Source organism: Astyanax mexicanus, chromosome 16 (genome assembly GCF_023375975.1).
Source record: "Astyanax mexicanus isolate ESR-SI-001 chromosome 16, AstMex3_surface, whole genome shotgun sequence".
Taxonomy (NCBI): Eukaryota; Metazoa; Chordata; class Actinopteri; order Characiformes; family Acestrorhamphidae; genus Astyanax; species Astyanax mexicanus.
Window position 1 is genome coordinate 32,337,664 of NC_064423.1, and position 14,837 is coordinate 32,352,500.

Genomic DNA, 14,837 nt, shown 5'->3' on the forward strand with positions numbered 1-14,837 from the left:
TTTATTTTAAGTCATTTTGAAGCATTTCTACTCATACATTTATCATAACGTTTGGACAAGAAGTGGAAAGAATGAATGAAAAATAGCAACAATGGAGATATACAAGGTTTTGTCTGAAAGCAATTATGCAATGGTTTGTTAATATTCCTCGTTACTTTAAAGTGCCATGTCATGTGTGTTGAAATGAACTTTAGCCAAGGACACGAAACAGCTCCCTTTTTTCATCTTTCTCCTTGCTTTTATTACAGTTTTATCTTTTTATATGTAAGACATTTATGGGGCAATTGGATGAGCTTGTACATTTATGAGTGTCATTCCACCAAATTCAAAATCCACATCATACATTAACCAAAATACTAAAAGAGGTTGTATAATACAGCCCTGATGCTGGCCTTACATCCTCAGACTGCAGAGCGAGAAATCAGGAGCAGCAGCAAAGAGGAAGACATGAGGTGCATCAGGGCTCTGTGTTTGGTCCTCTGGGCTTTTGGGTTCACCTCCACGGCAGATGAGCTCAGGGAACAAGCACTTAGACTAATGGCTATGACTCCACTTGTGGACGGGTAAGAAATGCTCACCGTATAGTATTAATGATGTTTGCTGGAAGATTTGGTTATTGCATTGTGAATGCATTGCTAATGCGTTATGTGGTTTATGTAATACCTTATAATAAGCATTTATAATAGCTCACAAATACTTAAAGCAACAATTGACAATTTCTTTAAGTAATAGTAAAAACACTTATACCCTTATCGTTTTATTGATTCGAATACCATTAGCATTAATTACTGGAACACAAAATTTGTTTGGTAAGCTCACTGACCCTTGATCTACATACACAGGTGAATCCAATTATAAGAAAGGGTTATGCAAATGCAATTTTTTCTCCTCTTTGCATCTTCTCTGAAGAGTAGCAACATGGGAGCCTCAAAACAAAACTCTCAAATGACCTGAAAACAAAGATTGTTCAACATCATGGTTTAGAGGAAGAAAACAAAAAGCTCAAAATCTCAGATTTCAGCTGTTAGTTTCCTGTGAGGAACATAGTGAGAAAATGGAAGACCACAGGAACAGTTCTAGTTAAGGCCTGAAGTGGCAGAACAAGAAAAATCTCAGATAAGCAGAGGAGAAGGATGGTGAGAACCGTCATAGTCAACCCACAGACCAGCTCCAAAGACCTACATCATCTTGCAGCAGATGGGGTCACAGCTCACTTTACACAAAGGAGAGGCTGTATGAGAGAGTAATGCAAAAGAAGCCTTTTCTGTGCACACGCCACAAACAGAGTCGCTTGAGGTATGCTAAAGCTAAAGCACATTTGAACGAGCCAGCTTCATTTTGGAATAAGGTTCTGTGGGCTGATGAAACTAAAATTTCATCAGTTATTTGGAGGTCGGTTATTTATGCATGGTGGAAAAAGAAAACAGCATTCCAAGACAAACACTTTCCAGCTCCCCACAGTAAAATTTAGTGCCGGTTCCATCATGGGGCTGTGTGATCAGTACAGATACTGGGAATCTTGATAAAGTTAAGAGTCGCATGGTTTCTAGTCAATATCAGCAGATCCTTGAGAACAATGTTCAAGAATCAGTGAGAAAGTTGAAGTTGCGCCGGGGCTGGATACTTCAACAAGACAACGACCCTAAACAGTAAACACTGCCCAAAATCTACTAAAGCTATCATACAGAGGAACACAGAAGTACAACGTTCTGGAATGATCATCTCAGTCCCCAGACCTGAATTTTATTGAAAATCTGTGGTATTATGCTCAGAAACCATCAAACCTGACTGAACTGGAGATGTTTTGTAAAGAAGAATGGACAAAATACCTTCAACCAGAAGCCAGACTCTTATTAGAAGCTATAGGAAGAGTTTAGAGGCTGTTATTTCTGCAAAAGGAGGATCTACTAAATATTGATGTAATTTTTCTGTTGGGTTGCCCAAATTTATGCACCTTCCTAATTTTGTTTAAAGAATTATTGCACACTCTCTGTAAATTCTATAAACCTCATTTCACTTCGCAAATATCACTGTATTCATCTACCATATAATATATATATATTTAACTGAAATTGCTGATCCAAACAAACAATGATTTTTAAAGGAACATCATTTTCTTACCACTGAACTCAGGATTCATAGGAAGGGTTACAGAAGTGTTTAGATGCATTTTAGGGACTTTGTTCTCACACCCCTGTAAATGCTTTGTTACAATCTTTGTTTTTAGATCATTTGAGAGTTGTTTTGATGAGCCCATGATGCCACTCTTCAGAGGAGATTCAAATAGGAGAACAACTTGCAATTGGCCACCTTAAATACCTTTTCTCATGATTGGGTACACCTGGCTATGAAGTTCAAAGCTCAATGAGGTTACCAAACCAATTTTGTGCTTCAGTAAGTCAGTAAAAAGTAGTTAGGAGTATTCAAATCAATAAAATGATAAGAGTGCCCATACTTTTGCACCGGTCAAATTTTGGTTTAATGCATATTGCACATTTCCTGAAATATTATAATGTCCATCAGTTATTAGATATATCAAACTGAAATGGCTGTTGCAAACACACAAATATTTAGAACTAAAAACGATTAAGATTAATAGGGGTGCCCAAACTTTTTCATATGACTGCATAGTGCAGATGATGCTCAGTTTATGGTGAGGTTATGAAAGGGTTTATGATGATGTATTTTGTGGTTTGTGATCTCACGCAGACACAACGACCTGCCGTGGCAGCTGAGGTCAAAGTTCAATAATCAGCTCAACAGTGTGGACCTGTACACACTCGACTCTACACACACCAATATCCCCAAAATCAGAGAGGGTCGCCTCGCAGCACAGGTACCGCCTCTACACACTCGCACCAGCACTCACACGTGTTGCTGTCACGCAAAAACCTTGCATCTCCAAAATGGCCAATTTACAGAAGAAGCAAGAAAAGATTTTATTACAAGTCATTTTTAATCATTTCTGTTGGTCCATTCATTATAAAATTAACACAATGTATAGAGCAAGTGCCAGATTCACACTACATCAAATAGCAGCGATTTATAGTAACAAAGTAGTATAACTACTTCACTGCTGTTCTTCAGTACTAAAATGCTGTATCGAATCAAAATAAAAAAATAAATAATAAAAATGTACTGCAGTAAATACTGTTTTTGAGCTTCTGTATTGTCAGAAAGGGTAAGCTTCCTAAAACAAATGACGTAATCCGTTATATCTGCTCTTCGTCTTCAGTTCTGGGCTGCGTATGTCCCGTGTGCTACTCAGTATAAAGACGCAGTGAGACAAACCCTGGAGCAGATTGATGTCATTCACAGGATGTGTCATAAATACCCAGACGACTTCATGTTTGCTGCCAGCAGTGAAGGTGACTATTTACTTTATCTACTTTATTATTTACACCGTGCAACATAAACCAGTTTTACACCAATAGCCAACAAATGAGCATTGTGTTCGCCATTACCTCACTTTCCGACTTTGTTGGAATTGCAGGAATAGACTTAAGTTACTCATGCAAATACAAACGCAAACATCTCATAAGATTTTAAGACAATGGGTCTTGTTTATGAAACTACTGAACTAGGGACGCAGTGATGTGGGAATTCTGGGTCGATATATCCGATAGGGCACAAGAAAATATCTGCCTATGCTGAGACACATTTCTAACTTACAGAACGACTACATGACCTAAAATATTGTGATATTATTTTAGAGTCTTTTAGGCCATCAGGTACAACTTTTTTTGTTGTTTGTAGCAAAAGTAAAATTCACACTGTTCTCATTTCCCATTAAATATCTTTATTTCTGTCCAGTATCATTTATTTGATCCCTCGGGGATCAATAAAGTGTCCATCCATCCATCCACCCATCCACCCACCCACCCACCTATCTATACTTCTATTCCGGATATATGGTGTGCATTATTAGTATCATGTTGGAACACTGACTTCTTAATTTTTTTTGTTTTTTCTTCTTCTTTTGTTAAATATCCATGAATATTTTTATCGGAAAAATACCCTAAAATATCACCCACCCCTAGTCTCCACACCCCAGTACAAATTTCGAAACAAATGCCTGAAATTTTTGCTTTCAACCAACTGTACATAAACAATAAAATGAAAAGTTTCTCCTGAGAAATTATCATTTTTTTATTTCTAATTAGGTTATAGCTAGGCCAATAATCCCACCCATTCAGCTGTTACTCAGCTGTATATCCCCTTTTACTGGTGATGACAACACCAGGAGGGTGAAGACTAGCACATGCCTCCTCTGATACATGTAAAGTCAGACACCACCTCTTTTCAAACTGCTGCTCATGCAGCATTGCTGAGTAGCATCTCAGCGCACTAGGAGGAAAGCGCAGCAACTCGGTTCTGATACATCAGCTCACAGACGCAGCCTTGCCCTGCTGATCGACATCACCCTAAGGAGTGATGAGAGTAAAGAGTGTCATCGAACCACCCAGAGAGAGCAAGGCGGATTGTGCTGATTGCAAGCTGCATGATGGGGATTCGAACCAGCGATCTCCTGATCATAGTTGTATTGCTTTAGAGTGCTGGACCACTGAGTCACTGGTCACAGCCTTAAACCTTAAACTCTTTTTTTTTTAATTAATAATTAAAGCGTGCTGTGATGCTACTCGGCAATGCTGCATTAGCAGCAGTTAGAAAAGAGGCGGTGGTTGAATTCACATGCATCAGAGGAGGCATGTGTTGGTCTTCACCCTCCTGGTGTTGGGGCATCACTAGTGATAGGGGGACTTGTAATGATTGGGCTGGGTAACTGGCCTTGTAAATTGGGGAGAAAATGGTCCTACCCATTATTTACATACGATTTATGAATTCTGCATAAACACAAGATTTATTAGTAGAGTATGAATACATTAATAAATACCAATCAATGCTTCACAAAGTTGTATGATGTGCACCACACCATACGTCATTACAAATGACCATCATATAAGGAAGATTTGAGGTCTGAAAGTTCTGCGTCGTTTTTTTTTTTTTTTAAAGCTATTTTTCATTTTCTGCGAACAAATGCTATAAATGACAATATTTTTATATAGAATTTGGGAGAAATGTTGTCCATAGTTTAAAGAATAAACAACAAATTAGTTTTTGTTTTACTCAAATATGCCTATAAATAGCAAAATATGATAAAATGGTTCAGAAACTGAAGTGGTATCTCTAAGTATTTACATATTTTGAAAGCACAATTTTAATAGCACTGAGTTTTTGAGTACCTTGTTCTTCCTGTTACTTTTGTCTATGAAGCAACTATAAAGAGGAATCCAAATCTGAGATAGGGAGTTCGCCTGAAATGTCATCTAATACTCCTGGTATGATGTGGATCATTGAAGGCTGAACATTTCTTGATTTGTCAGATTTCACCCACTGGAACTTTCCCTTATTCAAGGAGCCAATCACAGACTGCACTGACTGTTCACAGTTACATGAATAACCTGAATCTGACAGACTCCTCTATCTTTTTTTAAGTCTAAAATCGAATGAACGATCCCTCTCAGCTAATAAATCTTTACAATTTAATACAGAGCTCTGTTTCCTAAATTCAGCAACAGTGTAAAATAAGATCACTTTATTTAGTTTTTTGCTGTAACTTTGGGTAGGAGAGTAATGAAGTTTCAGTCCTCTGTATGTCCTGTACAGGTGTAGTATTGACAAACTACTTGACCATGAATATTATGATTAAAACATCAATTTTACATATAGACACAGCTAAAAGACATGTCTATATTTCTTAAGCCCCTCCCCTAACCACTCATCCTACTCAGGGTAAAAAACAATCAATTGATGACTATTTTTAGTGTGTTTTCCATACATAAGACGCAATGGATTTTAAGGCGCATTTTAAAAGACACTATGAGGAAATTCTAATACAGCAGGTCTTACCGTTGAGTGGGGGTGGTGGTGGGGGGTAGCTAATTAAATTAAGTAAAGCTAAGCTAAGTAAACAAAACTGTAATAAAAAAAAAAAGCTCTTTTAAAAGTCGAACGAGCACTGGATGTAAATTTACTGTTCATTTGGGTGAGTAAAGCGCTTTCGTTTATTTACAGTAAGCTTAGGTTCCCGAATTTCTCCAGCACTAAGGCTGGAGAGTAAGCATTAGCACCTAACCGCAGTGCTGGCCGGGGTTAGGAGCAGGCTACAGGCCGATAACACTCCCCTCTGAGCGGGGAAATAGCGAGCGTAGTTAGCAGGTAATGCTATTGCTGCTCCAGTAGTGCTAGCCGGGACTAGGAGCAGGCTACGAGCGCGGTTAGCGGGTAATCTTATTGCTGTTCCAGCAGTGCTAAAAGTAGTTAGGAGCAGGCTGATAATACTCCCCTCTGAACAGGGAAACAGCTAGTGCGGTTAGCGGGTAATGCTATTGTTGATCCAACAGTGCTAGCTAGGGTAAGCAGCAGGCTACAGGCCGATAATACCCACCTCTGAACGGAAAAATAGCAGTTAGCGGCTAATGCTAATGCTACTCCAGCCCTAATCTGAAACTCCTGTAAAACACTGTACTTTAGCGGAGTGGCTTTACTGCTCCTTACAACCTGACTGGTAAAAATCATGCATAATTAAAAGGCGCACTCACTATTTTGGGGAAAATTTAAGGATTTTAAGTGTGCGAGAGTGAAAAAAAAGGTATGTAAAGTTAAATAAAGGTGCTACAAGAGGTTCACTGAGCGATGCCAGAGAAGAACCACTTTTGTTTCCTTAAAGAACCATTTTTGTTAAAAATGTCTATAAGGATGAAGGTGAGGTGAATGTTCTTTAAAAGCTTCTCCACACTCACTAAAGTAGCGTTTCACTGATGCCCAAACAATCCTTCTTTACAGATATAATGGACGCCTTTGCTCAGAATAAGACAGCGAGTCTGATTGGAGTGGAAGGAGGTCACTCCATAGACAGCAGCTTGGGCACACTGCGCACCATGTACCAGCTGGGGGTTCGGTATCTTACCCTCACACACAGTTGCAACACACCCTGGTGAGTGACCCAGAACAAACAGCCAAAAATCATGGGATAGCAGTATGTATATGGAATTTGCAGACATTCCAAGTTGCAAAAATTAATTTCAGGGGGGTATCCCTGGACCTGGACTATACCCCCAGACCTGGACCTTTTGCAATATTTTATTTTCCCGGTGGGTAATGCAACAATCACTATTACAAACTGTACAGCGGGCAAGAATTTTTATTTATTTTTTTTTACTTTTGCCAGACATGGATATACTATAGAATTCAGAGGTGATATGATTTTGGATGGGATCCATGATGCTCCTGAATGCATCCCATTCAGGAGGGGGAAAAAAAACACTGCCTGTAGGCAGTAGGTTCTATTCAGTTGAGTAAGGTTGATGCGTAGCAGTAACCACAAAGCAAACATTCCAAAACATACACAAAATATCCACTTAAAAGGTAATTATGCTACGGTCTAAAAAAAACATTTTTCATCTATGTTTCAACTGCTGCTCTGTTTCGCCCTCTAGTAAGCAAAAAAACACATTCGAGAACATTCCTGCTGCCTTTCTTAAAGAGACAGTAAACAAATACTCTACTAATGAAACTAACATCAAAGAAAATGTTCTAAACTGTGTGTTTTGTGTGTCTCTTGAAAATGGCAAAGAAATCAATAAAAAAATAAGAATATATAACAATACATATAAAAAAATATTTTCGTTAAAGGCAGTTCCTTCTTTTGGCTCCTACATTGCCTAACCACACTAAAAACTGATTGGCTGACTCACAGACTCTTTGCAGAGAACAGGCCAATCAGAACACCCTCTGTTTTTTGCATGCACTTCATGCACACGAGGGGAATGCCTTTCTCTCCCTCTCTCTCTCTTTCACACAAGCGATTGGGGAAAAAAGTCTGTGTCGCCTGGGTGTGCGTTTATGTTCACTCTTGGGCCACTTGTTCTAGATTACGGGAGATTTTATCTGACTCACGGGCATCAGGAAGCTGGTATTTTTATGCTGTAGTCTCCCACAACATCTGGGAGACTTGAGAAGCCTGAATTTGTAGAGGCAACAATTAGAAAGGCAATTATTAGAAAAGTAAATAGAGCAGTAAAAAACGTGATAAGGATTGTGACTGCATGGCTGTGTTTGGCTAGAATTGTCCGCGCGAACAAACAAGCACGTCCACATTCAGTGCCGGAAACCCTATTGTCACATCCCACAGGTCTGTGCAGCGTTCTTTAGTTTAGTAAAAATCAAAATACAATAACAGCAACTCCTGTGCCATTACGTGTGACCTCATATCAGTGAATGAATCAACAGCTTTCACTACATTAGAACCACAACTACCTGTAATTCCTGAACTTCCACCTGCTGCATGGAAACTCGGCTAGGAAGGTGTTTCCCCAACCAGTCCTTTTGGCTTCACTACTTGTTCCACAGAGTGTTCAGTTCACCAGAAGTGCACATGAAACCTGTTATTAGCTGTTACTGCGCAGGATAACAAATAAACTAGGCCACAGGGCTGGAAATGTACGAGCTCACAGCGATTATTTGGAAGATCATGAGCATCATGGAATCTCCACGTAGGACTGTTTTGCCTTTTTTGGCTATAATCCAAATGAATAAACAAATAAATAAAAAAGACTAAATGCACATATGTGATCAGACAATGCATTTAAAAATAATTAGATAAAAAAAAATGAAAATTGTGATTTTTTTCAGAAAGCTATCTGTTATAGTCTATAGCCTATAATCCGCTCAAAGTTCTGTACCATTCTGTACCCCTTAAGGTTATTTTATTATTTTAAGGTGTAACCAAATTTTCCTTCAGGAATGCCATGTATTTCGTGGGTTGACTAATTAGTAGATAGATTTAATCAATTAGAAAAAAATAAATCTGATATTTTTAAAATTGGTAATCTCAGCATTGGTAAAGCTCAGCATTTGGGAGTGTTCTTGTGAAAGGGTTAAATTTATCTGCCACAAGAGGACTTGCATTATGCTGATTTTTCATTGGTTAAGTAAAGGTGGACAGTACTAAAATACATGCATGTTGGACCTCAGATAAAGGTGTTCTCAAAATGTCCCCTGAGGTTGTACTCCAACACTTCATGAGCAGCTTATATAATATCAGTGTAATATAGATTTAATCGGACATTAACAATGTGTGTGTATCAGTTATTTTTAAAAGGGTTTTGAAAGTGATCCAGCCAATCAGATTCTAGAAAATGAACTACAGCTCTGGAAAAATGATGAGTTTCTTTGATTTTACCTAATTAAAAAACCTATATCAAGAGGAAGATGGATGATCACAAGCCATCAAACCACCAAACTGAACTGCTTGAATTTTTGCATCAGGAGTGACAAAGTAATCCAAAAGCAGTGTGTAAGACTGGTGGAGGAGAACATGCCAAGATGAATAAAAACTGTGATTAAAAAACAGGGTTATTCCACCAAATATTGATTTCTTAACTTTTAAAACTTAATGAATATGAACTTTTTCTGAAAGCTCTGCATATTATTTGTTATTTCAGCCATTTCTCATTTTCTGCAAATAAATGCACTAAATTACAATATGTTTATTTGGAATTTGGGGGAAATGTTGTCCGTAGTTTATAGAATAAAACAACAATGTTCATTTTACTTAAATATATACCTATAAATAGCAAAATCAGAGAAACCGATTTAGAACCTGAAGTGCCCTCTTATTTTGTCTAGAGCTGTATTTCATACAATCAATTTTTAATACCATCAGATGTACCTATGGACTAGTGCAAAACAATTTATAGGTGTATATTTTTATGCTGTAAACAGAAAAAGCATTATTCTAACATGGCTTTTCATCTTATAGGGCAGATAATTGGTTGGTGGATACAGGGTCAGATCCTGTGGAACACAAAGGCCTGAGTGAATTTGGGAAGGTAAGCTTATTATCCTGCTTCAATTAGAGCTACAGAATATATTACCTTAATTGACTCATCAAACTTACCATGCAGTTTTATTTAAGGCAGATATGTAAATGATTACAGGTGTGTTCTGATTAGACACTTGATCCATTTTTGGGTAGTGCACCTCTTGGTGAGAAATCGATAAACTTAGACATTTTGACACTGAAACAGGGTTGTTTTGACAAATTGCCCACCATCTAGGCCATCTGTCAGTCAGCCACTCTCGCTTTTGTTTGAGTGGTGTCAGTGATGAGAAACCTGGACTGATAAGGACTTGAACCATTTTGGCTGCGTTCACATTACAAGACACATTGCAAATTTCAAATCCAATTTGTTTTTTGCACAGTTCACATTCACAAGTATTCGCATGTAAGTGTCCTGTGTCTGTGTGTGTAATGTAAACAAATTTGTACCTGAAACGCTTCACATGCGCACATTGATTCAAGTATAAATGTCACCTTCTTGACCAACAACAAAAAAAAACTCATATTTGAGAGACGACTCGTAGCTTTATAAAGGGAAATGGATGAGTTAGCAGCTCATTTGTGGAGCATCTTTTGCTGGAGTGGAGAAACAGCAAACAGCTGGTCTAAAGTTCATGCTCAGGTCGAGGAGGTGAAAAAAGGCCAGGCGGTTTGGCTTTTGCTGTTTTTGAGATGTGTGGGTACAAGAGAGAAGCAGGTAGCGCATGCGTAAAAGCAAAAAAACGCATGAATTCTGATTTCATGTCGCATGTCCATGGATCAGATACGTATCCGATTTCAGACCACATATGAAAGTGACTTAAATCTGATTTGAAAAAATCGGATTTGGCTCGTTCACACAGCCATTAAAAAATCTGATCTGAGCTTTGGGTCACTTCAGCCTAGTAATGTGAATGAAGCCTTTGTCTTTAATAATATTTTATTAATATTGCCAGGTTTGTTTGGAATGTGATAATGGTCAAGTTGGTCATCCCATTAGGGATGTAAGAGACACCAACAGCTTAATGATATGTGCAGGCGATCCTAGACCCACATGCGTCGGCTTTTATTGAGGAGCTTTTAAATGTGTTTTTCAGCAGGACAATGCTTGCCCACACATAGTAAGGGTTTCTCAGGAAATTCTCTACCAGAGGCGCCAGATGCTACTTCGACAATCTACAAGCACAGCTGCATCTAACATCTGTAGGCAAATGTGTGTCAGGATACCATATGGTAGCTTTCTGCTTCCGTGTCCAACCATATCTTACCCTGTATACAGGCTAGAGACGTCCTAGAGTCTACAGTGTTTTTCTTTTTGCTCTAATATTATAATCACTCACCCTTTTAGACGTCCATTAAACGGACATCATGTGTTTTCATCATGCGTCTTTTTCCTTGTGTATTCTCTTGCACGTAATGCAGATTGGGACCTGTTGTCCACCAGAACAGACATTTATCAGACAATCTATCAAACAGCATATTAACCCCGCCCACTGCTCTGGAAAATATTTAATATGCACACTGAAATAAGGCAATTTTTTTTATTATGTTTAATTTTTACTGTATAAAGGGGATTTGTGAAATACTAGAAGCTATATAAAAGTTATATAGGATAAAATTAACCATTTTATTTATTCATTTATTTATTCATTCATTATTTTAGTCATTTATTTACTTTCATAGCTGGAACACAATTCAGGTCTATAAGGGTTAAATATATCATTACATTCACACATTTCTTTTTGTTATCATGATGTTGGTCTCTGTAATACACATGTCAAGGCTGAACTCTTACATTACTCTATGTATTTACTTGTGCACTTGCAATTTCAACAGAATTTCAGCACTGATTCTTAGTAATATGATGATGTTAGTTTTCCATTTCCATCTTCAGCCGAATCAGTACATGTGCTCCTTTGTCCAACACTGTTGGCATAATAGATGATAATCCACTGCATGGACGTGTGCAACCTCACGTGCACGCGGCCTGGCGGGAAGGGACAAATAAAACCTCCAGCATGTGAAGAATTAAAGTACTAATGTCCTGTTTTGATCACAGTCAGCCTTCGCCCTGTTGTGAACCTCGAGAAGCAAGTGCGTCACTTTGTGTTTGACCCTTACCTGACGAGGCAGCGCTGTGGAGCCGTTGCTGACCATATGGCCTTATTTTCACAGAGGCTGATCTTGGAAATGAACCACATGGGTATGCTGGTGGACCTGGCTCACGTTTCAGTGGATGTGATGAACCAGGTGCTGGACATCTCTAAAGCTCCGGTCATCTTTAGCCACTCCTCTGCCTACGCTGTCTGCAAACACAAGAGAAACGTTCCAGATGATGTCCTTCAAAAAGTGGTGAGAAAATATATTCAGTAAAGAACTTTTAAAATATAAAAAAAAAACAAAAAAAAAAAAAAACAATGCGTACTTTACTTGTTACTTTCAAGTAATGAAACATACCGGACCAGCATACAATTCTTATAAACCTTTTCTAAACGTATAAAAAACGCTTTTATTGCGGTTATTTCTGCCTCTGCAGCGCCCTCTCAGGTTCAACTATGCTATATATAGGTGTGGATGATGTGTTTATGTACTTTGATATGCAAACATATCACAATATGCAGATTAGTCACCCAATAACACTGCCCCCTGCTGACGTCCAACAATCTGAGTCTCAGCCAATCAGATCTCCCTTCTGTCCCTCCTCTAAACCCATACATCACCCAGTGCCCCTCCCAAAGTACCACTCCCATTATATATATATTTTTTTTTAGCCTTTTTCAAAATTTCGCCGAGGGTGTTACCTCAGGGGATGACTTGGGAACACCCACACCCAGTGAGATAAGCTGTGAGGTGCTATCTTGTGAGTAAGGTTGAAGAATATCCAGCAAGCTCAAAGCAAGCTCATGGCCAGATGGATGGGACAGGGGGCGGGAGGATAATAATCAATCATGACCCACAGCATCTGGCTAGAACTGTCCATGTAAGCAGACAAGTCACCCTGGCAGAAATCAGACCGTCCTTTAGTGCAGGAGGCCCAACAAGCATATCCTGTAGGGGACTGCAGCATTACTGGCATAGTTTCTGTACCATGACTTTCGGCATGTCAGTATATATTCTAAAATATACAAACTTATAGATTAGACATACCAATTTCAATATCAGAATTTTAGAAACTGTTGCTGTAGAGGGTAAACATTAAAGTCAGGATTGAATGCACTGAAGATTTTATATATATATATATATATATATATATATATATATATATATATATATATATATATATATATATATATATATATATTTATCCAAGTTTGATGATGAAAAGAAGATCCAGCACTGTTTCTGTTGGCTGGCAGATTTTTTAATTTTTGCCATTTTTTAATTCACTGCATTTAAAGCAGACATCCCAAGTTGCAAAAGTACCCAACCCCCAGGGAGCCACTACCAAAATGCGTGAGACTCCCGCAGCTTCAGGGAGACTTGGTTTGTCTGTTAAAGTGTAGTAAATTCTGTGTTTGGTGTCTGATGTGTTTGGTCTTGTGTTTTCATTCCAGAAAGAGAAAAATGGGATCGTAATGGTCAATTTCTACAATGATTACGTCACCTGCAGCCAAACAGCTACACTTTCAGACGTGGCGGGTGAGTGACACACGGTGGTTTTAGACCAAAACTAAAGTATTTTATAGTGGTTTTCATCTTCTGGTGAAGCCTCTGTACTTCTCTGAACAGTAGATTGATTATGATACTGTGACACATTCACTCTGCCCTCTGGAGGTTGTTGCTGATGTCAGTAAAACAGCTGTTTTAGTTTTTTTTTCCTTACAGAACTCCCTATGCTTCTGTCATCAACTGCTGTGTTTTTCCTTGGTCTTCCTGTTCATCACTTGTTATTTAGTACACCAGTGACGACTTTCTTCTTCAGAATATTCCAAATAGCTGTTCTGGCTATGGACAATATTTGTGCTCTAATGGATGATAGATTTTCAGCTTTACAGTTGCTTGTTTTTCACCAATAGACAGCTCTCTGTTTTTCATGTTGGTTACTCCTCTAAAAACTATTTAAAAATGCACAGTCTGCACAAAAAAAAAACAAATTTTAAACTGAGCGCTGTTTATTTTTTGAATGATTATTCAATGAGGAAGCACCTGTGCAACAAAACACATCTGACAGTCACAGTTTCCAATACTTTTTTGCTCACAAGAAATATGGATGGGTTCAGACAGAAGGTGCTATCGTCTGAACTAAACTAAACTATGCACTAAAGTATTTTTCCATGTTTCTCTTTCCATGTTTTGTATGAATGCAGATCACTTTGATCACATCAAGAAGGTTGCTGGCTCCAGCATAGTGGGATTCGGCGGAGATTACGACGGCGTTGGCAGGTAAGCATGTGTAAGCAGATGCTATGTAACCTCTTGACCTGAGCTACTGGCTGTAAGATGGGTAATAAAGAATAAGCATGTGACATCAGATCACAAAAAGCTAAACTATAACAGCTCTTTTACAGCGTCATTTTAAAAGACTTTGTTCACAGTTTTTGACTGTGACTAAAACATGTGACAAAGGGAGTTTAGCAGCGTCAAAGGGGTCAAAGAGCAAGTATAGCACGAGTAGGTACAGCACTAGGGGTGTAAGAAAATATCGATACACTTGAATATCGCGATATTACGTTTCGCGATACTGTATCGATTCTCAAAAACTTTTTCCACTTAGATTAAATTAGGTTGAATGAGGTTTTTTTTAAAGTATCGTGATATATCGCATCGTGAGCCCTGTATCGTGATACGTATCGTATCGCCAGGTTGGTGCCAATACACAACCCTATACAGCACCGGTCAAAAGTTTGGACATACCTCTTCTCATTCAGTGTGTTTTCTTCCTTTTTATGATTTTTTACATTGTACATTTAACACTGAAGACTATATTAAATGTATACAGGAAGGCATGCAGAAT

At 38.4% G+C, this 14,837-nt stretch overlaps 1 protein-coding gene across 1 annotated transcript in view; it reads left to right on the plus strand.

Moving 5' to 3' along the window:
- The first annotated feature begins 369 nt into the window (after positions 1 to 369).
- The window catches only part of dpep1 (dipeptidase 1), a 19,803-nt gene continuing 5,335 nt past the window's right edge, over positions 370 to 14,837 (plus strand). The window contains exons 1-8 of the mRNA XM_007231803.4: positions 370 to 563; positions 2,710 to 2,836; positions 3,236 to 3,368; positions 6,847 to 6,997; positions 9,824 to 9,893; positions 12,059 to 12,235; positions 13,438 to 13,522; positions 14,191 to 14,266. Of these exons, the coding sequence (XP_007231865.3) occupies positions 385 to 563; positions 2,710 to 2,836; positions 3,236 to 3,368; positions 6,847 to 6,997; positions 9,824 to 9,893; positions 12,059 to 12,235; positions 13,438 to 13,522; positions 14,191 to 14,266 (998 nt within the window). The 5' untranslated portion in view covers positions 370 to 384. The remainder of the gene's footprint in view (positions 564 to 2,709; positions 2,837 to 3,235; positions 3,369 to 6,846; positions 6,998 to 9,823; positions 9,894 to 12,058; positions 12,236 to 13,437; positions 13,523 to 14,190; positions 14,267 to 14,837) is intronic.